This window comes from Electrona antarctica (assembly GCF_951216825.1).
Source record: "Electrona antarctica genome assembly, chromosome: 16".
Classification (NCBI taxonomy): Eukaryota; Metazoa; Chordata; class Actinopteri; order Myctophiformes; family Myctophidae; genus Electrona; species Electrona antarctica.
The window spans coordinates 39,991,657-40,019,236 of NC_136797.1; the positions used below are offsets into that span (position 1 = coordinate 39,991,657).

General features: G+C 41.8%; 2 protein-coding genes across 2 annotated transcripts in view; one reads left to right on the plus strand and one right to left on the minus strand.

The window, feature by feature from the left end:
• The window catches only part of LOC306940117 (serine/threonine-protein kinase NIM1-like), an 805,056-nt gene that overhangs the window by 466,078 nt on the left and 311,398 nt on the right, over positions 1–27,580 (plus strand). The gene's annotated exons all lie outside the window — the stretch shown is intronic.
• Positions 1,650–27,039, minus strand: LOC306940115 (MAM domain-containing protein 2-like). The gene is made up of 16 exons (XM_079525098.1): positions 26,712–27,039; positions 26,447–26,557; positions 23,163–23,338; positions 22,332–22,448; positions 20,408–20,492; positions 18,686–18,823; positions 17,002–17,279; positions 13,610–13,703; positions 13,136–13,285; positions 11,942–12,061; positions 11,248–11,393; positions 8,410–8,506; positions 6,960–7,115; positions 5,556–5,815; positions 3,657–3,741; positions 1,650–2,361 (listed from the first exon to the last, which is right to left on the minus strand). The coding sequence occupies exons 1-16, from the start codon at positions 26,740–26,742 to the stop codon at positions 2,309–2,311; spliced, it is 2,097 nt and encodes a 698-aa protein (XP_079381224.1). The 5' UTR covers positions 26,743–27,039; the 3' UTR covers positions 1,650–2,308.

A 27,580-nucleotide genomic window follows, 5' to 3' on the forward strand; every position in this document is an offset into this window, starting at 1 on the left:
ATACTTGAAGTACATTTTGACACAAATACTTTTGTAAGTAAATTTAGAATACCAGACTTTTACTTGTAACAGAGTATTTCTACATTGAAGTATTGATACTTATACTTAACTAAATACATTTTGAGTACTTTTCCCACCACTGGAAAGTAGGCCATCAACAAGCTACTTTTGTGCGTCACTCTTGAATGATGAAGTAGAGGGCATTAATTTAAGAAAATTAAACAAAATAATGAAAAGTAATATGGAGATACATTGTTTCTGCCCGAAATACTAATTTGGCATAGGAAAGGAGAGTATAGTATGTGATTTTGGCAGTAGGTGTGTCTACGGTTGATTTTCCCGACAGACTTTCCTTTTGGTAAAACGGAAAAGCTCGCCCCACTTGGTGCAGAACGCTCACCCCCAGCAAGGCGCCCATTTGGCCAGCTTGGTTAGCAAGGCGCCCACTTGGCCCACTTGGTTAGCAAGGCGCCCGCTTGGTGAGAACAGATTACAGCCCCTAATTTGAAGTTATGAAGTAGTAATAAGGCAAGAAAACAGTTACAGAGTGAGTCTGAAGCGGACTTTAGCCACGAAAAAGGCCCCGCCAAGCCAGCTCTGGTGAGCAACTTGCTGTGCTGAGTGTGGCGACGTCCACTTTAGCCAACTAAGCGCCGTTGGAGTTACGTCCCGACAGGGACCGCCCGAGATATCGATATCTTGTATTTGTCCTTGTCAGTGAGACATTATATCTAGCTTCATTACTGTACATCAAAGTAAAGTAACAATAACAGTATACAAACGAATAGTCGTTTTCCTTTATTTGAGCAATGAGCATTAATCTAATGCATAGACATAGATGTGAAGAAACAACACGATTTTAAAGATGGAATGCCGTGATCCCCCAAAATAACCTGAACTGAACAGCTGTTGTTGTATGATAAAGGGGGAGGGGTTAGGGGAGGGGATGATATTGTGATGTCACTATATCACTATCATTTCGAGCCTTTTGACTCAAAGGCTTTCAGCTTGAAAAAACGAAAAATACACAGGGAAGACATATTTCAATATTCTAACCACACCTGGGGGTCTATTAGAATAATGATAACTCCATAGACGCATACAAAACAGAAAAAGTACAAAAATCGCAGCACACCATCTTTAACACCCCCCATTGTTACAATGCAGACAGCCAGAGATGTCGAATAGTGACTACAAAACTATGCGATAAGAGCAGCATCATCCCAATGATATGCATTATCATGAAACGGTACTTAAATGTTTATATGAATGGCTTATAATAAAGGACGACTTCAGCACTTTTCAACCCATCTTCATATAATTGGTCCTCAATAATGTTCATGATAAAATAGAAAAAATCTCCAAGACTAAAAATAATTTTTTGTTGTCATTGGATAAGATTGTGTCGACAATTCCATGCTGTATTGATGTACAGTACCATTCGGAGAGAAAACATCAAAAATTACAATTCTTCTACATTCTCTAATTGTGGAGACTTCTTGTAAATTAAAGACAAGTAACAGAGATGTTTGACAATAATGTAACGCTTGAAAGCACAAAATGAAACCAAATGGAACCTTACGGTTACGGGTCCATTTGGTTTCATTTTATGTTACACTCTCAAGAGTTTTCATTTGGTTACCAACTCTCCATCATTTAGCTGAGCCTAAGGACCACCTTGAACCCCCTCAAGGACCACTGGGGGTCCCCGGACCACTGGTTGAAAACCACTGCTCTATAGCAAGCAATGTTTGTTTACTGCTGTTTATTAGAGCTGTTTAACACACAACGTTTTGTTTAACCCCCCAAAATATCAGTATCACTTACAGGCAGCACCTTTAAAAAACACACACACATTAACCCTGGCACCCCTATTTTGGGCAAATCTGTCAAGATAAAAAAGCAGATCTACAAACTCACAACAAACAAGGGGTCGATCCATTGTGAGTGTGTAGATCGGCTAATTCTGCTATTTGTCCTACATTCAAATCACACCCGTGTGAACTGAGCGGTGCAGGCTGCTCAACAACACCGCTGCCTGGCTGCCAGCAGTATTGTAGCTGTTGCGGCCGTACTATAAACAGACATACCGTAGCCTACTTCAAACAGACAGACGACATACATACAAACATACACACGCGGCCAGTCATTGGAGTGGTTAGGCACCGCTCAAAAACTATATAGGCCTCGTTTGTTTTTGTTTTTTACAAATCAAACCCTGATTGAGAGTATTTACTTAAAAAAAAGAAAAGAAAAAGAAAAAAAGGAAAGAAAAGATAGATTCCACATCCTGCTCCGTCCGTCCATCCTACTCAATCTCATTTGAGACGGCAGAGGATGGGGTGGCTCTGGTCTCACTTTCTGTAGTGGAAATAAAAAAAAGTATACATCAATCAGGAAATTATTTCAGACGAGAGTAACCGTAAGTCTATTGTCTAACATTTATCTGCAGCAGCGATTCATGTACAGTAGATCGGTATTATGGTCAATAAATATCTAGTTGCTGTCAGACAGAAACAATCTATTTTCATAATTAACTATAGAACACTAAACCTGGGTGATTTTCACCCGGACAATTTTTTATTTATTATATTTTTGTCATTTTCATAATGTTGCTGATGTCTGAGGTGGGTGGTCCGGTGACATCATAGAAGGTAGGTTTGTTTCGCTGCCTGCCCACATCTCTGGTATTTTCTACAGGCAGGTGTTCGGGTGAATTTCACCCGTGTTTATAGTGATAGAGAAACATCCAAAATTAGTGTTCTAGGGTTAAATGTAAATGAAATACCCCAAACAGAATGCCCTACTTCGTCATAATTATGATGGTGTCACACAAAAGTAGCAAAAACAGACCTATAATTACAGGGTTACAACGAATCACGATAATCTACAATCTTTTTTTAAGTGAAAAGTGAACAGGGTTAAGTATGTCTGATGGTTTTTGGCTATTAAAAAATAGCAGATATACAATAGCTACAGTATGAGCTTGTAGATCTGCTATTTTTGAAAAATCTTTGAATGTATATATTTTTTTAAAGCAAACATTTGTAACTCAAATCTTTGCTTCTGGGGGTCCCTGGACAAACATAGTTTTTAGATGGGGATCGAATTGTGGGGCTCCTTGTCATGAAATAGTTTGAGAACCACTGACATAGAAACATTACAGAAAACTGCTAGGATTTAGAAGACATTTAAGTAGAATCAGCCTCAGGTCTGTATGGGTTTTTAACCAATCAAAAATATTATAACAACAGCTTGTGACTAAATAATAGCTACACTGGATCTATTGGAACAATGGTTCTTTTTAATATTCCATGAAAAGTATCGTCAATTGATGAAAAAATTGGTGACAATTTAAATCGTGATTAAATTGAGAATTGATCAGTCATTTGCTACATTATTGAAAAGAGGATAAGAGAAGAACATTAAAAGAGAAATAAAATAATGGATTTGTGTATAATTAAAAATATATACTTTTCCGTAATTTGTCTGGAAAATGAGTTTGTGAAAATGTTTTTTGTTTTGTGTTAAAAAAAAACCTAGTGTCATGATTTGAATCATAGTTGAGTAAATCATTAATATTACATATGCCTACACTATAATGAAAAGTAATGCTTTTGGTCGTACAAGGTTTCCACCCAACATGTATGTTTTACCTGGGCACGGTCCACTCTCAAATATAATGTCATCAATGGCGATGTCACTCCTCACAGACGAACCTCTGGTGGCATCAAACACAATCTGGAGAGAGAGGGAGGGGGGAGTGTTGTAAATGTAGAGTGCATAATAACCAGTCAAGTCTGTGTCAGTTCAAAGAATGCAGGTACAACACAGGTAAGAAATGTATCACAGGTTCAGTAACGTCCGGTGTCCACAGTGTGGAGCTGTAGGCTAACATAGAATACCCTGTAACAGGGAGCACCAATAAATATAATAGATAGCACATATATTAACATAAAATAATTTCTTTACATAGTGGTTTGGACTGGTCAATAGAGTCTATGCACGTGACATCATCGCACCTGGAAGTTATGTGGGAACGCCTACTGAGTGGCAAAAAAAGATGAAATTCTGGCCTTGACAGCCATACATCCGAATAGAAAAGTCCTATCCAATTGATTGTATTAAGATGATGTTAAACTCACCAACATTGCAGCTGAATGGAAAGCTTGAATTATCCTTGTTTCATAAAAATCCACCATGCAGGTTATTTTTCTAAGTGTCAAAGTTTGGAAGCACTCGTTTTAAACAACGCAACGTCCTGCTGCCTCCCGCATTGTGTGCTATTTAGAAACAGGTGGTACGCAGGACCGTTGAGTGATTTCCAATGAGCGCTTCCAAACTCAAATGCTGCATGCTGCTCAATGTTTTGCCACTCAGTCTTGATAAGGGGGGTGACATGTGTGCCAGTGTAAAAGTGATGCATGTGCACACTATTTGCAGTTACAAAACAGAAAAAAATACAAAACTATGGCACTCTATCTTTAAAAAGTGTTTAGCATTAATAGTCTGAGGCCCCTTTTACACGAGAACGATTTAGATAGAAAAACGGCAAAATAAAGTATCATTTGCACTGGTCTGTTTAGACGACAACGGCGTTTTCGGGGATTGAAAATGCAACAAAATCTTTGAAAACGCTCCACCTGGCGTCTCCATGTAAACGGGCAAAACGTTGAATCCGCAAAACGTGTGACATGGCTCACGTAAGCTCACAACGCTTATGTTTATTCCATTGGTGCAGAGCTGTAGGCCATATTTGGAGTTCCTAGAATGAGCAAGCGCTCCCTCGCCCCGCTCATCCTATGAATACAAATGTAGCGACTAGCGAGCCGCTGTATTGGTAAATGTATACCATGATGTAAACAAACAGCCTTGTGATAGGAAGTAGAACGGAAGTGGCTCTAGTAAGCATACGTGTGTGGTCTATCTGGCAGTGCGTCACCGCCACCTAGCCACCTGGCATGCACACTATAGCATTTTCAGTCACTGTCTCACACTGAATAAAACGTGAGAACGCAACGGGACTTTTCCGTTTTCTCTGGAGACCGTTGCCGTTAAAAGTGGTCTGATTCAGTAATCTTTCTGAATTTTGCATAGGGCCGCTCTTTCTCAAGTCTGCTCGGATGCAGACTTACAACTTACATGCTACCAAAGCTTGCTGTATGTAATTAGAATGGCTTATTGCGACTGTAGGTCGCGGATTACTATGAAAACATGCAAAACCTGTCAGTCAGTCAGTCCGTCCGTCACACCACCATATATGGCCGTCAGTCCGTCACACCTCTTGACACGCTCCATATATGGCCGTCTCCATATATGAAGACGACACTGACCTCATCAAACCCTGGATAGCCATGATAAGACTGGATCAAGATCTGCATATATGGAGTCGGCCAGGCCTTTAGGGCGAGGTCGCTTGTTGCCCTCAGGGGCCAGGGCGTCTTACTGGTTCTAGACTACTAACGTGGGACGTTTGGAAAATTCCTTTACGCCCAAACTATGGGTGTAAACAGCTTAGTGAATCAGGCCCATTCTATTTCCCCTGCTGTTCTTGCCTGGTGCTGCTGGTCGGTCTGGTACTCCACGGCGGCCCTCTGCCAGGTGATGCTCTGCTCGCCACCACGTTGCCATAGTAACACGTCGTCCTCCCCGGCCCCCCGGTGCAGGTAGACCCTGAGCTGGCCGGTCCCAGAGCCGTACATGTGGTAGTAGAAGGACAGACACTGGGACCCCCGGGACCCCCTCAGAGGCTGGGAGAGCAGCCGGGCGTTCTGACCCGAGACCATGGCCGACGCCTCGATGTGCATGTAGTACCCTGCAGACGGTGGTGATTTGAACAGCAGATTTTGTATTAACCCTTTGAGACTTAAAATGTCTACAAATGTCTTCTAAATCCTGACAGTTTTCGTATGTTTCTATGTCAGCGGTTCTCAAACTATTTCATGTCAAGGACCCCAAAAATGATCTGTGATTGGCCGCCGACCCCCATCTGAAAATATGTTGTTCCCCCACAAGCAAAGATATATGAGTTAAGTTAATAGCAGATCTACAAGCTCACAACACGTCATTGAGCTTGTATTATCAGAATACAGTGCTATTCAACACTTTCTAACAAACACATCACTCTTTAACTCGACTAATAAATGAATGCACAAATGGCACAAAAGGGACCAGTAGATTTGACGAATGTACGAAAACATGTCAGTACTGACTCAGTTACATCATTGCAGAAAAACGTAACTCTGCTGGGCGATGACGTTCTGCATTTTGCCCGCTAACATATGGTACGGGCAGGTTTTATTTTTAGAATACCAAACATCTGGTTAAATCCCATTACTAAGTCATGTAAATATGCAGTGGTACTAAGTACATTTACTTTTAGTATTTAGTATTTAGTATTTTTAGTATTTAATACTACCCTATTGGCTTGAATATATATTTTTCCAAAAAATGGGGTTGTATTATAATCGGGGGGACTAGACTATTTGACATTCAATGTTGTTTTTCCAGAAATGAGTCTTGAAAAATGGGGGTAGTCTTATAATCAGAGTCGTCTTATATTCGACTCGAGACTCGTATATATGGTATATACTTATGTACTATAATTTTGAGGTATTTGTACTTTACTTGAGTATTTCCGATTTCCAATACTTTTACTTCTACTCCATTACATCTCAGAGGCAAATATTCTACTTTTACTCTACTACATTTATTTGACAACTTTAGTTACTAATTATATAGATTTTAATTGTTATTACAAAACATACATTACCCACTTCAGGTCTATATACAATACATTTAGACCATTATGAATAGCGACTGTAGATTTGCTATTTTCATTTTTTTAATATACATTTAAAAAAAATATATTCTCAGTAAAATAAAATATATACAGAGCGGTCGGCGTGAGGTCGTCGAGGGCGAGCGTGTTTTAAGGCGAGCATTCCGGATACCCTCACCTTGGCCTGTAGTGTGGTCCCCTCGGGGTCCGGTGTACGAGGTGGGGGTCTGTCCCCTCCTCTGCTCCCAGTCACCTGCATCTTTGTGCTTGTCCTGAGTGTAGCCGCAGAGACCCGCCTCAAAGTCACAGTGTCCCGGGACGGACAGCTGCAATCCTGGCAACGCAAAAACAAGGGATGGTAGTATGTATTATATACACAGTGAAACAAGTAAGTGTTCATCTAAACCAGGTGTCCTAATTTTGGGCACAACATTATCGGTGAAAATTGTCAAAACTTTTTTTTTAAAGGCATTTATCCCAGATTCTTTTCCCAGATTGCGTTTTTTAAGTCAAATCAAGCTTTATTCACGGCCCATAACTAAAGCACAGATGATCGCGGTTACAAAATGTATGTTTCATTTTGTGCGGCACTTTACACAGCCATGCCGGTTCAAAATGAGGGCCTGCACTTAATTAATTAATTAATACCTGGCAAGGAATGTGTTAACATACTCATACTATCAAACAGATTGGACAAAATTTAAATTTAAAGTGTCATAGTGCCACTTTGAGTACAATGTACAATTAGTACAGTTACCGGTAGTGTTGACTGATTTGATTCATCTTTAAGATACACCAGAGACAAGTCCTAAAATTACACTAAACAATTAAACAAATAAAATGTCCTGTGTTTCCAAAATGTGCTTTCCGAGCCACTTGAGACAAAAGCTACGGGAAAATGAACCGGAACAGGAAACACAGTGGCGTGCACAGATAGACACTAGGGGGTGCTAGAGCACCCCCTGCCCTTTTGGCAATGTGCCCTTTTGAAAAAAAAGGGGAAAAAAAACTTTTTTTTTTCTTTTTGTTTTGATTTTTCAAAAATAGCAGACCTACAAGCTCATAGCGCGCCACTCGGTGGCGCGCTATGAGCTTGTAGATCTGCTATTTTTCAATAGCTAAAGCATAACATAATGCTAACACCAAAAGGGGTTCCCGCCCAAAATGGATTAAGGCAACCGGCCGGTTCCACGCACTGCACAAGGTGCCCTTTTTTAACTTGAGCACCTGCCCCTCTAAATGTCTGTGCACGCCACTGAGGAAACAGCTACCTCCAGTAAACCCCAGGACTGCACTTATTTCATATTTATACAATACCATACGATACGATACAACTTTATTGTCAGCTTGCACTGAAATTTGTTTTGCGTCCATGACGTCACCGTTCAAGAAACAGACAAGACATATACAATACATTACAAAATGGTAGACATTACAGGACAAAAAGCACAAACAATCAGGAACAAGAACATATCCACTGGTTTAACGATTTTGGTTTAAAAGCAAGACAGACTGATGTACAAAATAGTCTGTTTTTCTTAAATGTAGGGACTCTAAACCGCCTCATGGAGGGCAACAGTTGATATTCATCATGCACAGATATGAAGGGTCAGGCGGGCCATAATTACCTGGTGTCATCTCACAGTCTCCGAGGCTCACTCTGATGTCGTCCAGAGCAACAGAACCACAGTCCCAGAAGCTCACACATGTGCTAACAAACACCACCTATAGTGGACACAGAGGGCAACGACACACGCACATTCATTTAAAAACACTTCCACACAGAATGAGAATAATGACATGGCGATAAAGCAACGCCATTTGTTTCTTCGCCGCAAATAAAAGCATCACAACATTTTATAGTTTGTTTTTCAAATAATCTATTCATCACACACTCGGTGTATAAGGACCGTTTGCTCTCCGTTAAGAGATTTCCCACCTATACTGCTATGTCTGGGGAAATCCAAATCAGGGATCATGATGGCTTGTGGTGGACATTTTCATCAAAATTACATTTTTGCCACGAACATACATGAGCGGACAATAATATTTCCAGAAACATATAAAGATCTAGCCCTGAATGACCATAACAGGTCTGTAACTCTGAGAGTTTACAAATGGAACCAAATGGACCCTTACCTGAAGACTTGACATTCAGTAATTGGGACTTCTGGATCAATAATTCAAAGTAAGAACATACTAATGGTGTGTAAAAACAAAATAGAAAAATGTGCCACGGACATGACCAAGTCTTTGCCACAGACACATCGGTCTGTGTACGGACATATTGATGACACCTGATCTAAATTCAATGCATGTGCTAGAGCCACCAAAATGTGGAACGCCCTACCAACTGTCATTAAGACATGCGAATCCCTTGACTCTTTCAAAACCGCTCTCAAAGGGCACCTACGGACGGCTGCAATTCGAAACTGGCCCCTGTAAAATCGGAATCCCTCAAACACGAACGCAAGGACAACACAAGAGACGGTCGCGGCCACACAGCCAACTCAAGGTATGGCCACTGAGCCAACTTGGGGACCCAACGCAAGGACAACACAAGAGACGGTCACGGCCACACAGCCAACTCAAGGTACGGCCACGGAGCCGACTTGGGGACCCAACGCAGCTCCTCCAAGGAAAACAAACAAATTAACGGAGCTGAACGTGAATCCCCCCCACCGCCCACCCCTTTTTTTCCCCCTCATTGTATATGTTTCTTTTCCCTTTTTACCCTTTTTACCTCCTTTTATGATGAATTCCTGTTCTGTCTATAGAAGTGTCTATTTGTACGTCTCTAAATGTTTTGATGATTTGAACATGGTGGACCCTGTTGGAAACAAGTGTAATGCTTAATTGGGTCGTCCACTCACAGTTAACAGCCTTTGTATTGAGTTTGTGCTTGAAATGTACTGTAATTCTGCAAACTGTTAATAAATTCTTCAATCAATCAATCAATCAAAACAGCCGCTAACAATCCTGATCTCATGATAGTGTTGTTGTATTGATCGATTAGTGTTATACGACCACCATGTTGTATTATTAGGTGCACGTTTGTCTTGTTTTTGTTTGTGTGTACCATAGAAACTCCATGTGGGGACCACAATAAGTCATGATGCAGGCGACAATGATTTGCAATGGCTTAAGATATTAAAACTATGTTTGACATCGTTACCTAGGAGAGGGAAAAAAGCCTGTCGAGGAAGATAAAACTTTGAGTACTTTTGGCATGTGCATGGGCGGACATGCAACTGCTGTGTCCTCCAACAGCTGTTATCTAATAAGCTGGACTCAAACCAAAGACGACAGAGAACAGAGAAGATGAGGCATGAGAGAAATCAGTGCTCCATAACATCAAAGACGTGAGTATGCTAGCACAGATACAGATTGATCCTCCATTAAAACAATGCAATGGACATTAAAGTGGAGAGCAAATCAATGCATTTATCTGGACTGTCTATATAGATGTGTTTTTGCTATAGTTGTCTCCACCAGGCCGAAGGCATGGGGAGAGAGTATGTTTTGCACTCCGTCTGTGCGTGCGTGCGTCCGTCTACAGCTTACAGCTAATCTCCGGCACCGTTAACCCGATCGATGCCAAATTTTGCACGCACACACTCCCTGGATGCCAACGATAAACCTCTGCCCCACATTTTCCAGAACGGCCTGTTATAGCACCACCAGGAGACCGACTTTTGTGAAACACAATTTTTGATATTAGGCCTACTCCTCCAGATTCTGTCCAAAAATCCTGCAAATCGTTACACAGTATTTCTATGGTCATGTGTTCAAGACGGATCCGTCCGATATTTAATATTCCATCCTAATTGGCTAACATTAGCTTTCAAAATTTGCAGGATTGGCCCGTTTTGAACAAAAGGCCTCAAATCATGAACGCAGCGTTCAATTTACATGAAATCTTTCACAGGCTTTCCTACTAGGCTGAGGAATATATCTCCGCCTTTTCACATTGGCCCGTTATAGCATCACCAACAGGTGGATTTTTGCAAAATACATTGTTGAATCAAAATTCCTCAAATCATCCAATTGCCATCCAAGGCGTATAAGAAATGGCCACAACCTGACCTGGCCTGGTGGAGACCTGTGCCCTGTATCAGCGGCTGCAATTCGAAACTGGCCCCTGTAAAAAAGTTAGTCCCCCTTTTTGAGTGGTGTAAACCACTCCTACAACTGGCTTTGTTAGTTTACGTGTCTGTCTGTCTGTTCGTACCAAAAAATGAGCATGGTTGCTATGGTCACCCAGTTCACACGGGTGTGATTTCATAACAGTAACAGTAACAGTTTTTGTATTGACCTGTTCAGTGTTAAATATCTAAGTATTAAGTCGATAATCCATCCAACAACACGCATTCCGTTCATCTGTCTGTCTGCCTGGCTATTATCAAACTAAAAAAAGCCAGGCGCTTTTTCGTCGTCCCTGACATTGTGAATGCAGTTCTGTTCACCATGGCCGGCTGTGACGTCTGGAAGGTGACGTCTCCCGCAAACCAGATGCCAGTGGACTTCTCCCCCTGAGTCCAGATCTTCTCCTGCTTGTTGGACTGGTGGTGCTGCAGATACACGGTCAGCGCACGGCCCGTCTGGTTGAAACCTGAGGGAGTTGGGATCGATCGGAAAGTACACAAGAAAGTACATGAGATCATCTCTGATAATGATGTACAATTAACAGCATATGTACTGCATATGCATCCATATTGAGAAAGGCACAATAAAACGATACAAATGTATCGTGTGTCAAATGGGACGTGGGAGAACACAGATCTAACATTTAATCAATCAGTACAATCTGTCTGTCTGTCTGTCTGTCTGTCTGACTGACAGTGTCTGTCTGTCTGTCTGACAGTGTCTGTCTGTCTGACAGTGTCTGTCTGTCTGTCTGACAGTGTCTGTCTGTCTGTCTGTCTGACAGTGTCTGTCTGTGTGTCTGACAGTGTCTGACAGTCTGTCTGTCTGTGTGTCTGACAGTGTCTGTCTGTCTGTCTGTCTGTCTGTCTGTCTGTCTGTCTGTCTGTCTGTCTGTCTGTCTCTTGAGTAAATTGGGTGTACAGTATTTGATGTGTTTTAGGCCCCGTATAGCAGACGAGGACTTCTGGGAACTCACATTAGGCCCGCAGCGTAGAGTTTTTGCTTGCCACTCACCGCTCAGAGAGAAGTAGAATCTCAGACAGTACTTCATGTTGCCAGCGAGAACTGGCCCGGTCAGTCGACTGACATAGCCGGAGCGCGGGCTCAGGCGCAAGTGAGCCAAAAGGAAAGATCCTGCGGGGTTAAGAAGAAGAGCTTTTTTTTATTTTCTTGCAAAACTGTCGCTTCCTCTCGGCCTGCTGGTCACGGAATGTTCTCGCACGCACACACGCGCGTGCGCACACACGCACACGCACGCACACGCGCGCGCGCACGCACGCACACACACACACACACACACACACACACACACACACACACGCGCACACACACACACAGCACCTGGCTTTGATCTCCGTTTCATCTCTGAAATCTCTCTCGTTTTTATTCAGTTCGTGAGACACAGTTTATGATTACAAATGATACACAGACTGCTGTTGTTTAGGTCCAGTGCTGGAAGAAGCACTGGAGTATTTTGTATAAAGGTAAGAGTACCAATACCACACTGTAGAAAACTGAAGTAAAAGTACAAAGGTAATGGCAGATAATTGTGCAAAAGTAAAAGTACTTTAAGTATGTTCTGAAGATATTTCAAAAACGTTCAAAGATAGATCATCAAGCTCACAAGTTAACACTTTGTGATTCGCATGGCTCTGTGAGCTTGTAAATAGAAGTGTCTAGTGTCATAGAAGTGTCTATTTGTACGTCTCTAAATGTTTTGATGATTTGAACATGGTGGACCCTCTTGTAAACAAGTGTAATGCTTTATTGGGTCGTCCACTCACAGTTAACAGTCTTTGTATTGAGTTGTGCTTGAAATGTACTGTAATTCTGCAAACTGTTAATAAATATTTCAATCAATCAATCAATCAATACATTGGCTATTTTAGAGGTTTCGTATTCATGAAAAAGAAATCTGCAAAGTAACTAGTAACTAAAGTTTTCAAATAATTGCAGTGGAGTAAAATGTATAATACCTCTGAGATGTAGCAGAGTAGAATTATATATAATATTTAAAAAACAAATACTCAACTTAAGTAAATAAATACCTCATAATTCACGACTGTAAAAACAAATCTACTTGATCTGTGTCTCATAGGAGGGCAGTAGACACTTCAGAAACCCACCTACCAGTGGCATCATCGTTAGGCAGATTTAAATAACTAAATAAATAAAGAGTTTATAATCTCCATTCTGTTTAATTCCAACCTGCCCCTGTGGTGTGATCTCCGTTCCTGAAGATGTTGGGTTTGACAGACAGTCGTTTCCACATGGATGAACCCGACATGTGGTCCTGAGTGTAGCGGCAGAACCCCCACTCAAAGTCACAGCTGGCAATGGACGGGTCGAAGGTCGGCTCTGTGGAATACAATGGGTCAGTGCATGTTTTACAAAAATACAGCACACTGTGTCAGTCAGTCTCTCTCTCTCTCTCTCTCTCTCTCTCTCTCTCTAATCCTGACCAATAGGAACAACATTACTTTGCAAGAACAAATGTTTGTGTAACTCGGTAACACAAGAAATGCACAAGAAATATGACGCTGTTTGGCCCCGTGCCACGCGCACGCATGCACGCACACGCATAATACTCTTCCCTCCGGGAATATATAATAATAATAAATAGCAGATGGACTGCCACTGGTGACGTAGACGTTTTTATTACTGAACAGCCTATCAACTCACCTGTGTCCTCGCTACAGAACTCAGGAGAGAAGGAGATGTCATCAATGGCAACATGGCCGCCTCTGGGACTGTTAAAGGCCACTTCAAAGACCACCTGTAGGCACATAAACATGTGTGTGTGTGTGTGTGTGTGTGTGTGTGTGTGTGTGTGTGTGTGTGTGTGTGTGTGTGTGTGTGTGTGTGTGTGTGTGTGTGTGTGTGTGTGTGTGTGTGTGTGCGTGCGTGCGTGCGTGCGTGCGTGCGTGCGTGCGTGCGTGCGTGCGTACGTGCGTGACACGCACGCACACACACACATACATTTAACATCTTTATTTGCTTGCACATTTAACAAGACATTCTTCAACACAAACATTATTAGCAAATAAGGAAAAAGGCACTCTTCTGCTGCAAAAGGTTTGAAAGGCTTTATTGAAGTCTCTAGTAGTACAGTTCATAATAGAAGTTATAAAACTGGGATAACCGACGTCATGGAACAGCCTTCTTCAGGGTATATGAAACAATATTAGCTTTGGAAAACTTGGGAAAGGTGATCTATTTATCCGGCCGGGATATTAATAGATCACAGATACAGGAAGCATAGTTTCCTCCATATGTGGTGATCATTTGGAAGTCTGGTGTATGTCTACTCTCACTCTAACTCTACTGTATCTACTGTATATATTATTTTTCACTCTTTGGGTGCCCAGCCTCTCTAACTCCTCACAACAACAATACATGTAGACCAGGGGTTCTCAACCCGTGGGTCGCGACCCCTCGGGGGGTCGCCAAAATATTTTAGGGGGTCCCCAAATTATTTAAAAAAATAAAATAAAAAATTATTTTCACGATTTTTCAAAAATAGCAGACCTACAAGCTCGTAGAGTGGCGCGCTATGAGCTTGTAGATCTGCTATTTTTCAATAGCTAAATTATAACAATGCTTAAAACACCAAAAGGGGTTCCCGCCCAAAATGGTTTAAGGTTATTGTAGCAGTCAATTTATATTGGGGGTCGGGAGGGGGCGGGGCGGGGGTCCCGAGACATTGCCAAAGCATTTCCGGGGGTCCCCGGCCAAAAACGTTGAGAACCCCTGATGTAGACAACACAGATACATTAGAACATCGGTTCTCAAAGCGGGGTCCAGGGACCCACAGGGGTCCTTGGGGATCTGCTATTTTTCTAAAATATTGAAATTTGAGAATAGTTTTTTACTCAAATCTTTGCTTCTGGGGGTCTCTGGAACAACATATTTTAGATGGGGGTCCACACACAAATATATATCATTTTGGAGGTCCTTAAATTACATGGAAAAGTTTGAGCACCACTGTATTAGAACAAAACAGATTAAATCTGACACTAGAAGGACAGTGCAGCCTTCTGATGTAGGCTAGGGGACATCTGTTTTCCTTAAGCCCTGTTAATTTAGTTAAACTGGACCTTGGCTCTGTACTTGGACCACTTTCCCCGTCTACTCTACACTAGGTTTAGGTTTTAGGTTTATTTATTTAGCATGTAGTACAAAATATAGACAATACATATCAAAGAACAAAAATACAATGCAAGGAAAGGAAGAAGCCAGCTGGCTTATTTGGAATCCTTTCCTGTATGGAAGAGGTCATTGATTTAAAACGGATTAAAAGTTCAATTAAGAACAATACAAAAGTCTACAAGATTGGCAAAGGGGGGCAGATGTGCACTAAATCTCTTTGCAAAAAATATCCGATCTACAAGCTCACAACGGCGTAACAATGCAACTGTCAGGTCTAGGATCACCAGAACAGCAGAGGTACCCGAGTCAGCTGTAAAGTTAGGTTATTAAAAACTCTCAGAAAGGTATTGTGGCTTAAAGCCCGATAATTAGCCAAACGACAAAGTTGTTGAAGATATACCGCTCTACAAAAAACAGCAGCTGGGAGATGGGCCTAAAATTAGAGACAATGGAAGGGTCTGACTCAAAATGTTTCTTTTTGACTAAGGGCCGGATTATGGGCAGCTGCAACACATCCTGAGCCGAGGCAGGTATTAACCAGTAATAAAATAGTAAGGATGAAAACGTCTTGAAGGAGAGACTGCAAAGAGCACTGCAGGTTGACAAGTCCTAGTGCCTGAATCTCTAAGAGAGTGACTCTGGTCAGTATATTGTCTCTGTCGGGTGGAAACCTCATCGTTTATGTCCAAAACTCACTTTTCAGGATTCAAATTCAAAAGTAGCAAAGTTAGCAGACAGAGGCCTCGTAATTTCAGAAATAGGGGTTGGCAAGAAATAAGTTAAGTTAATAAGTTACGTTTAGCCCCATTTCTAAAATAGATCAACTATTTTCACTACTAATTTAGTTTGGGGGGAAAAGAGAAAATGTTCGCCTATAATGACATTCCCAAAATTGGGATGCCACGTTGAAAGTGGGAACAGAGTGGCATTACGACGCTCCCCACTCCGACTACGTGGCTTCTGTGTGCAGTTAAGGTTAGGGTTTGGGACAGGATTAGTATTGAACCCTTCTGGCCCCAAAACTGTGGAATGCACTCCCCGTTGCAATCAGAACTGCAGCATCACTCCCAATCTTCCGCCGTAGTCTGAAGACCCACCTTTTCAGACTCCATCATGGCCCATAGCACTTATCCTACCCCCTTTTAGACACTTTTTAGACTTAGATAGCATTTGAAACAGACTTATAGCATGTCATGTAGACAGCACAATAATTGCATTGTATGTAGTCATAGCACATCATAGTACATATGTATAGCATAGTATAGTATATATGTATAGGTTTAGGTTATATGTATAGTGTCATTATATAGATATGTTCTAGTTACGTTCTTAGCTTACGCATGTTTCATGATAAATGCATTTTATATATGTGATGTATTCCCATGCTTTTGTTCTTGCCTAATGTAAATCGATCTGGATTAAGAGCGTCTGCTAAATGCCTAAATTGTAAATTGTAACGTGTCGGAATGGCAGTGGGTCGGGCATTGAAAGTGGTTAATATATGAATGGTTGCATACAATAAAACGCTGATCTAAATTATAACACATGTCACATGTATGGACGGGCATCGATTGCGATCAAATCAGATTAATCTGCTAAAACAATTCAGAGCTGGGGACAATAATGTATTAAATAACTCAATTTGAGGTTAATATAAATCTGAAGACTATAGGGGTGGCAATTTCCATCCCTTGATGACCAAAATGACGCCCCTGGTAGCTACAACAATCTGCTACTTTTGATACTTTTGCGTGACCCTTTAGTGTGATCAAGCGAGGTGTTCATTTATGAAAAAACACAAAAAAGTTAAAATATGGAGATAAGAGGTTTCTTCACGACAGCAACGATATATATATAGAGTTGAATTGGTTAAGTAAGCAGTCATACTGTATATTTACCCTCCAAGGCCATTTTGAAACACTAACCTGTAGTGGATACGGGGCCTTGAGGTCCACTTGCACAGGGATCCACTGGCCCGGGGCCACGGTCCAGATGCTCTGGTTCTCAGGAGCTGCTTTCCACAGCTCCTGGTACTGACCCATCTGGTCCCTGGAGAAGATGGAGAACAGGTAGCCCCTCTCCTCTCCCCGCTGGTACTGGAAGCTCAGGCATCCGGACACTGGCACTCGGATCATCGGAGACATCAGCTTGGCCACTTCCTTGAAGGTCTTGGCGTAGGTGGAGTCTACATACATGTAGTGGCCTGAACAGTGGTGGGAAAAGTACTGTTAAGTAAAAGTCTGTTATCCAACATGTAGTTTAGAGCAGGGGTTCTCAACGTTTTTGGCCGGGGACCCCCGGAAATGCTTTGGCAATGTCTCGGGACCCCCGCCCCGCCCCCTCCCGACCCCCAATATAAATTGACTGCTACAATAACCTTAAACCATTTTGGGCGGGAGCCGGGAACCCCTTTTGGTGTTTTAAGCATTGTTATAATTTAGCTATTTAAAAATAGCAGATCTACAAGCTCATAGCGCGCCACCGAGTGGCGCGCTACGAGCTTGTAGGTCTGCTATTTTTGAAAAATCGTGGAAAAATAAATAAAAAACAAAATCTTTTTTTTTTTTTTTTTATATAATTTGGGGACCCCCTAAAATAATTTGGCGACCCCCCGAGGGGTCGCGACCCACAGGTTGAGAACCCCTGGTTTAGAGTAAAAGTAAAAAAGGTATTGGTATAAAAAATGACTTAAAGTGCCTATATTAGAAAGTACTCATTATGCCGAATATCCCATTTCACAAGTTTTCAAATGTATGTATGTAAAATATTTAAAAAATAGCCAATCCACAAGCTCAAAGTGTGTCGCTTCGTGCCACGGTTTGAGTTTGACGCTTGTGTGTGGCGCTGCAGCTGCACTATGAGCAAGCAGGTCATTCATTAAGAAACAATCACTCTCGTGTGTGAACTGAGCGATGCGGACTGCTCAACAACACCGCTGGCTGGCTGCAGTATAGTTACAGTGCTCATATCAGTGTTGTGAATGGCCCTTTAGGCTGCTCAACAGTGCCACTTTAGGTCACCTAGCGGTATTGCAGCTGTTCGTACTCTAAACCAGGGGTTCTCAACGTTTTTGGCCGGGGACCCCCGAAAATGCTTTGGCAATGTCTCTCGTCTCACGTCCCTCCCGACCCCCAATATAAATTGACTGCTACAATAACCTTAACCCATTTTGGGCGGGAACCCCTTTTGGTGTTTTAAGCATTATGTTATAATTTAGCTATTGAAAAATAGCAGATCTACAAGCTCATAGCGTGCCACCGAGTGGCGCGCTACGAGCTTGTAGGTCTGCTATTTTTGAAAAATCGTGAAAATAAATTTTTTTTTAAAATCTTTTTTTTTTTTTTTTTTTTTGAAAATAATTTGGGGACCCCCTAAAATAATTTGGCGACCCCCCGAGGGGTCGCGACCCACGGGTTGAGAACCCCTGACCTAGCGGTATTGCAGCTGTTCGTACTCTAAACAGACAGACAGTCAGACATACAGACATACACAGTCATTGGAGCAGTTAGGCACCGCTCAAAAACACAAGAAATTTGAATATGGAAAGATGAGAGGTTTCTGCCCGACAACAACAATATACAACTTATAAATTGCGTAAATGTGACAGACCTGTTCTGTTGTTGTATGTGTGGTCGACTGGTAGATTGCCTCGTGGGGCATGGGACATGCCACCCCCCACATACCAGTTAACATTGGTATTCCACTGGTTGCTGTATCCACACAGGTGGGACTGCTCAAAGTCACATTCTAGAGGAAGAGAGGAAGAGAAATCAGCAACATGTCCATTCCATGGCACAAGATCTTTTCTACTACTGTAGACTCTGTCAAAGCGTCCTTGGGTTTCTTGAAAGGCGCTATATAAATTCAAGTTATTATTATTACTGTACACTCAATTTGGGGGTCGTTTTGTGTTGTGTATAAATTCTCTCTCAGTGTACATGAGCCATGTCTTCTGCATCATAGAAGAAATTGTAATCTGAACAGTGACTTCAACCAGCTTTATCTTCAGGTAGTTTATAATTTAGTAGTGTATAGTTTATAATAACTGTAATTAAATTAAGAGTGAAAAAACTTCTGAAGACATTTATGAAGAGGCATGTATTGGCATTTATAGGCACTAGGCAGTGCTAGGCACAACAGCAGGGACCAACCTAAACTAATCTGTGTGCGTGTCCTGAACACTCTAGAGCTTTTGGGCTAAGCCTGTCCGGATCTGGTCAAATCCTAGCTCTGGTCCACCACTGTTATTGGAAACGTTATAGGTCGTTCAGCCCTGACAAATGTGGTCTCCTAGGGCCTAGATTTCAAAATGAAAAACGAATCCACAGAAATTATGAAAGTATGCGTATGACATCATCGTATATACATATGCAGGAACGCATACTGAGTGGCAAAAAAAAAGATATACTTTCTGGCCTTGATAGCCCATGCATCCAAACAGAAATGTCTGATTGTATTAAACAACGTTAAACTCACCAACATTGCTGCTGTACGGAAAACTTGAATTATTGTTGTTTCATAAAAATCCACCATAGACATGTTATAAGCTACTTTCTGTCAATAAAGTCCGTGCAGGTGATTATTTCTCTGTTTGTCGGAGTTTGGAAGCGGTCATTTTCAATATCACAACGTCTGCTGCCTTCTCCATTATGTGCAATTTATAAACAAGCAGGGCCATCGAGTGATGTCCAACGAGCGCTTCTAAACTCCAACGTTCCATGCTGCTCAATGTTTTGCCACTCAGTGACTTGAAAAGGGGGACGTGTCCCGGTGGAAAAGTGTTGCATGTGCATACTTCTCTATACCTTATATCATCGGTTCTCAAACGTTTTTAACTTCAAGGACCCCATAACTCTCTCAGAGTGTACAAATGGAACCAAGTGGACCTGTAAGGGTCTCCATTAACTCTATTTGACATACAGATCTGTACTGTGTGTTATCTGTGTTTAGAATGGACTTTGCAAACACCGGTATGGTCAGTTACCCATAATCTGATATTCTAGAATCACAATATTATTGACAAATAAACAATTGGTTGGAACCTTGAACCTACAGTAAGTAATACAGTATATGTCTGATCCTTGTACTCCTTGCCTTGAGGTGCTTGCAACGTTGTGTGGGTGCGTACATCTGTGCTCGCGCGTGCGTGTGTGTGTGTGTGTGTGTGCGTGCGTGTGTGTGTGTGTGTGTGAGACAGCGGTTAAAATACGAGAGTTGAGGAGGGACAGAGTGAGAGAAAACAGATGCATGCCGACATGCATGTGCTATATATTAAACCATATTTTCACTCCTTCAGATACGTGAGAATGATGCGTTCATGAGGCCACTGACCCAGGCAGTATCCGGGGCTGATGTGGATCTGGAAGACCGCCACGCTGCTCCCAGGTCTTTCACCGGGTCTGCCTTCAATGACCAGCTAATCAACAGCACATGTGTCATTTATACAGCCAGTCATATTGTGGAGTGACAGAGAGAATAACATTAAGACACATACAGAGGGACCGCGAGATGATGACGCATGGAAGTTCAGTCCGAGTGCTTTATCAAGTTAATTAAAATGTCTATGATTGGCTTGCAACAAATGTCATGGTTCCCAATAATGAGTACTTTTACTTTTGGTACTTTAACTACACTGAGTATTTCTATATTGCAGTATTGACACTTTTACTTAAGTAGAAAATGTGACTACTTTTTCCACCACTGACCGTGCACGCGTACAGCACATGCATGTTTAGACTCAGATCAGTGTGAGGGAACACAGAGTAAATGACAGGCTTATTTTTAGACCTCAGAGCGTAGTTTAACTATGGCCTATTGAGGTCAAACCATGCCTGGACTGTAGTGTTTATACTAATAGGGGCCCTCTATCACATAGCAGAGACATGCTATGTCATCATAGAAGTCCTGACGAGTCCGACACTGCATTTGGACAGCACCATAAGGTACTGTAGTGTAAACACTAGCAGGGTCCCCTTCCTAAACCACACTGTTAAGACAGGAAATGTCTGCACACAGCATAATGCTCTCCGGTACTTATCTGAGAGATACACGATGTTTGTTGAATAAAGGAACACGGGACAGTGTTACCCTGTGTGTTTGTTGAATAAAGCACAGGACAGTGTTACCCTGTGTGTTTGTTGAATAAAGCACGGGACAGTGTTACCCTGTGTGTTTGTTGTATAAAGCACAGGACAGTGTTACCCTGTGTGTTTGTTGTATAAAGCACAGGACAGTGTTACCCTGTGTGTGCGGACATTTCCTTTGTTTGCTTTGGGTTTGTTTGTTTTTTTGGTCCAGCACTGTGGTTGTTTCAAGGACTGTGCGGATGTGCACATCCTCCCTCTGCTCCTTAAATTCACATAGAATGAACAGAATGAATGAACAGAAAGAAAGAATGAATGAACAGAAAGAAAGAAAGAAAGAAAGAAAGAAAGAAAGAAATTGTCTAAGCCTATTATTTCCTTTTTTAAAGTAAAAAATAAATGAAAATAATTGTATAAATCTTAAAATAAACAAAGAAACAAATCTAAGAAATTCAATGCATAAAGGAAGAAGAAAAAGAAAAAAATTACCGGTATATAGACAATAAGAACTACATGTGTGTATCTGGTCCTACCCTGTAAGGCTCCTTTCTGTAGAACTACATGATGTGTATGTTGTCCTACCCTGTAAGGCTCCTGGGTGTAGAACTACATGATGTGTATGTTGTCCTACCCTGTAAGGCTCCTTTCTGTAGAACTACATAATGTGTATGTTGTCCTACCCTGTAAGGCTCCTGGGTGTAGAACTACATGTGTATATGTTGTCCTACCCTGTAAGGCTCCTGGCTGTAGAACTACATAATGTATATGTTGTCCTACCATGTAAGGCTCCTGGGTGTAGAACTACGTGTGTATATGTTGTCCTACCCTGTAAGGCTCCTTTCTGTAGAACTACATAATGTGTATGTTGTCCTACCCTGTAAGGCTCCTGGCTGTAGAACTACATGATGTGTATGTTGTCCTACCCTGTAAGGCTCCTGGCTGTAGAACTACATGATGTGTATGTTGTCCTACCCTGTAAGGCTCCTGGCTGTAGAACTACATGATGTGTATGTTGTCCTACCCTGTAAGGCTCCTTTCTGTAGAACTACAGTACATAATGTATATGTTGTCCTACCCTGTAAGGCTCCTGGCTGTAGAACTACATAATGTATATGTTGTCCTACCATGTAAGGCTCCTGGGTGTAGAACTACATGTGTATATGTTGTCCTACCCTGTAAGGCTCCTGGGTGTTCTTCAGGTCTATGGTGGCGACCACCCAGCTGTCTGAAGGGCTCTGGCTGCTCCACATGGGTCTGTCGAAGCTCTTCCCTTCCAGGCGTCTCTGGACCTGCCGCCGGTACAATTATAAGCACAATGTTTTGAGGTACAAACTATATTTGTCACACAAGTTACAGCAGTGAAATTTCTTCGCCACATTTGACCCATATCGTGAGTTGATCTGTAGTTGATCTGACCCCCCAAATCCAACCGTTGATGCCGAGTGCCAAGCAGGGAGGCATTGGGCCACATTTTTACAGTCTTTGGTATGACCCGGCCGGGATCGAACACCGACCTCCCAGTTTCAGGGCGGACACTCTAACCACAAGGCCACTGTCTGGTTACCTTTCTTTACATTTTCTACATTGTGGTATCGCTACTTTTACTTAAAGCAACCAGTGGTCCTTCTGGGGGTTCAGGTGGTCCACACCGTGACCTAACTGATGGTGAGTTGGGTTAATGTACGCTTACGTTAAAATAGTTGTTAAACATCTGCATTGCAAGAAGTCTACGCACTTAGAGAATGTAGATGAATTGTTATTTTAAACAACGTTGACCTGTCATCTCTCCTAATGGTACCAACCATTAATACAGCATTGAATTGTGGGCAAAATCTTATCCAACGATAACAAAATATTCTACGTTTTGGATGTGAGAAGCTAAATCTCATCAAATGGCGGTCTGTGGCTCAAAGCCCGAATACATAACGGACCTTGAAAAGGGTTGAAAACCACCGACTTAAAGTACCAAATGGCAGTAGTTCTTCCCCCACGTTGGTACGGACCTGCAGGAAGCCTGCGTCAGTGATCTGGTAGACCAGCGTCAGGCAGTTCCACTCCTCCTGCTCCAGACGTGGACTCTGCAGGACGCCTCGGTTGTCTCTCTGAGCCTGCTGGACGTCACTGTCGCCCTCCTGCTGGTGGTCGTTCGGCCTCGACGACTCCAATGACACGAAACGGCCTGAATGGAAAGGAAACGCAGTGGGATTACATCGATGTGTCCGTATACACGGACAAATGTGTCCGTGGCAAGACTTGCCCTTGTCCGTGGCCAAATGTTAGATTTAGTTTTAACACACCATTAAAATGTTCTTATTTTGATCATAAAACCAAATTACTGAATGTCAAGTCTCCAGGTTTTCTTCAGAATAGGTATGATTTACTATGACACTATGGCACATTAGGAGTCCACTAGTGGTCGTTTTACAAAAGAAATCTGAACTTCCCTGAAGAAGTCTAATTCTGAAGACAAGGGCCAATTCAAGAGAAACTGCCCGTTTTTAGCCTTGCATTGCCGTTTTTAGCCTTGCCTTACCTGTGATTTATGAGTAGGCCTAGTAATATTGTCCCTGCAGCGCAGTTACCATTCCTTTCATTCCTTTGACCTCCTTTAATAAGAGGTTCAGTTCCATGTTGTTATAGTGATCCATGCATCATTCGTTCCTATCACTAGACTCTCATGCACATCCAACTGTAAGACTCAAGTCAGTACTTTTCTGTTATTCTGAATCTGCATTATCGTCAGCTATTATACCCAGAAAACCACTATGGCTAACTGCTTTATATAGATACATTCGACTAATATGACTTCACTCTCTCTCTCTCTCGAGCGCCGTTTCAGGACAGATGTGTTGGAGGAGGAAAGGCACAATCAAGGGGCGTTCAATTAACCTTTGACCTTTATAACGAGAGCCCTGTGTTGAAAAAGCACTATACCCATGGAAACAGGAAACCATGAAGGGACAGTTGACGTATTCCAGAGGAAATCAAAACAGACGGTAGGAATGTCACCTCAGAGAAATGTGAAAAACAAGGGCAAAGGAACAACAAGGAGGTTTTTTGTGCCTTCAAAATATAAATGATACATGACTTGATCACCCATACCAGGGCTCTACTGGGTACGCTCCTTTTTTGCCTCTACACCAAATGTCCTTGTAAAAAATAGCCTATCTACTTGAGAACGAATTTAGGCCTGATAGCCACTGTTTTGGAAAAGAGCCTGTCTTGTTATGGTTCAGCTGTCCTTTTAGCATCCAGTATACCGGTAACTAGGGTCAAGGTAAAGTAACTAAGTATACTTAAGTATTGTACTTTTTTTATTTATTTGTACTTTACTTATATTTCCTATAGTATTACTATATAGGCCTACTATATACTGTATAGTATTTCCAACTTCCAGTACTTTTACTTCTACTCTACATCTCGGATCCAAACATTGTACTTTTACTCCACTACAATTGTTTGAAACGTTAGTTACTAATTACTTTATAGATTTTGATTTATTACAAAACATGCATTAACCACTTGTCCACTTCAGCCCTATATAAATTTAGACCATTTGAAAATAGCCGATCTACAAGCTCACAATGCGTAGCGATGCGATGCATTGTGGGCTTGTAGATCTGCTATTTTCAAAAGATTATATGATAATGTACATTTGAAAAACAGAAATGGGACATTCTGCATAATGACTGATTTCCACTTTTTATACTTTAAGCAGATTTTGACACAAATACTTTTGTACTTTATACTCAAGTCAATTTTGAATTATTTCCAGACATTTTGTAGACTTTGTAGTAGTTCTACATTGCAGTATTGGTACTTTTTACTTAAGTAAAACATTTGAGTACCTACTTTTTCCCGCCACTTGGCTATTAAACAAAGTACAAGGATCATGAGGTTAATTGGGGCTATTAAACAAAGCTACAAACTAAGAACGTTACATAAGTCCTTCCATAAACCTGCTATGGCAACGGCGACAGCATCTATCATCACATCTCCAGGGGAAACACATACAGTATTGGTTTAATATGGCATACATCAACAACTCCAATCCCAGCTCATCTGCTAGCTTTGATCACCCCGGAACAAGTGAGGGCTGTCTGTGATAACACGGTATACCAGCCCAGTTACAGCACACACACACACACAGATGCCTAAATGTGTTATTTCACTGTCTCCAGATGTTGTTCAGACTGCAGGATTCTGGAATCAATGCAGTCCAGATGGATTATTATTATGGTGCAGTGTGGTGTGGTGAAAAACCACATCAAGAGATGGTCGCACGTAAGGTCAAATGCAACACACGTGTATAGCCTCGCAGCACAGCCTCTGTTTCAGCCACTACACAGACACTTTTGGCACTGTTTCTCAAAGTTACGTTGACACACTGTACCAGCTGCTGCCTCCATACTATTAGACACCCAGGACACATGCTGAATCAGAGTTTTCAGAGCCATTGGTGGAAAAAGTATTCACATTTGTTGCTAAAGGTATCAATGCAATGCAGAAATACAAGTAAAAGTCCAGAATTCAACAAAGATTTCTTGAATAAAGGTACAAAAGTATTGGTATAAAAATGTACTTAAAGTACCAGAAGTACTCATTGTGCAGAATGTCTATTGACACATTGTGAGCTTGTAGATCGGCTATTTTCAAATGGCCCGAAATGTATAAGGCTGAAGTGGTTAATGTATGTCTTGTAATAATAATCAAAAGTAACTACGGTAGTAACTAAAGTTTGCAAATAAATGTAGTGGAGTAAAAGTACAATATTTGGATCCGAGATGTATAGTGGAGTAGAAGTCAAAGTAAAAGTACAAAATACAAATAACTCAAAATTGTACTTAACTTAATCCATTGAGACCTGGAACGCATCCATGTCACGTTAGCGTTTAACCACATTAACCATTAACCCATTTTGGGGCGGGAACCCCTTTTGGTGTTTTAAACATTGTTATAATTTAGCTATTGAAAAATAGCAGATCTACAAGCTCATAGCGCGCCACCGAGTGGCGCGCTATGAACTTGTAGGTCTGCTATTTTTGAAAAATCGTTAAAATGTGCCTCAAATCTTTCCGAAAATTGTCATGATTTAGAAAACTTTTTTTTTTTTAATTTCGACGTCAGGCCTGAATGGGTTAACTAAATGTACTTAGTTACTTTACACCACTGAATCTAAAGACAGCCAGGCCAGGCCAGATGCTGAATCAGATTTCTAGTATTAGAGCTAATTCTGTGTTTTCTGTGTTCTGGTTAAAGAGACAGAAAAGACATGTGGGTGCAGTACCATCGTCATTCAGGTTCCAGCTCGTTAACTCCGGGTCTGACGTGTATCCGCAGGTGCTGGACTCAAAGTTACAAGACCCTGGCAAAAGATGGCTTTGGGCTCGGACGGTGACTTAGAAGAGAGAGAGAGAGAGAGGGGGCGGGGACGGAGAGAGGGAATGGTATTGGTAAGTATGAATCATACTAAATGGCAAAAAAACATCAGCCAACATTAAAAGCGGTGCCACTGCACACTGTAACAGTTCCAGAGTATATAATCTACTCACCAGCTAAAGTCAAGAGGTAGAGTGGAAGCATCGCAGAGCTTTGTGCAGCAAATAGGCCTATCTTGACACACTTTCAGGATCCTCACACTACTACAAGGTAGAGTGTGTGTGTTTGCGTGCATGTGTGCATGCGTGTGTCCGTTGTGTGTGTGTGTGTGTGTGTGTGCGCGCGCACGTGCGTGTGTGTGTGGGTGGGTGTATGCGTGCGTTTGTTTGCGTGTGTTTGCGTGCGTGCGTCCTCAGCAGAAAAATAAACTCCCAGTGTTTGTGGTGGTATCCCAGAGTAATATAATATCCCTCTGTGCCAGTGTCTCCGAGTGTCTCTCCAGCATGCAGACTGGCAGCACACTGAAGAGGGTTGCACTGGAGGACTGTGTGCTCTACGGAGAGGAGGAGGAGAGAACGACAGAGAGCTGTAAGGAGGAGAGAGGGAGGGAGAACAGGAAAGTAATGATAGGTGGAAGAGAAAGGAAACAGTGAAGTGAAGGAAAGAGAAGAGAGAGTAAGTGAGGGATGGGGAGAAAGTTAAAAGGAAGGAGCTCTGGACTGATGGGTGAATGTGGCAAGGAGAGAGAGAGGTACAGTAGAGAGTGCTGTATAGAGGAGATGATTTGAAGAAAGCAGAGAAGTGCTGAATAGAGGAGATGATTTGAAGAAAGCAGAGAAGTGCTGAATAGAGGAGATGATTTGAAGAAAGCAGAGAAGTGCTGTATAGAGGAGATGATTTGAAGAAAGCAGAGAAGTGGAGACAGAGGAGAAACACAGGACCTGCTTTATTTGAAACGAGGGGAGGGGGAGAGGCGAGGAGAGGTACAAATGAAAGGAGAAGAGAGGCTTTCGTCCAATTCAATTTTATATAGCAGTCTAAT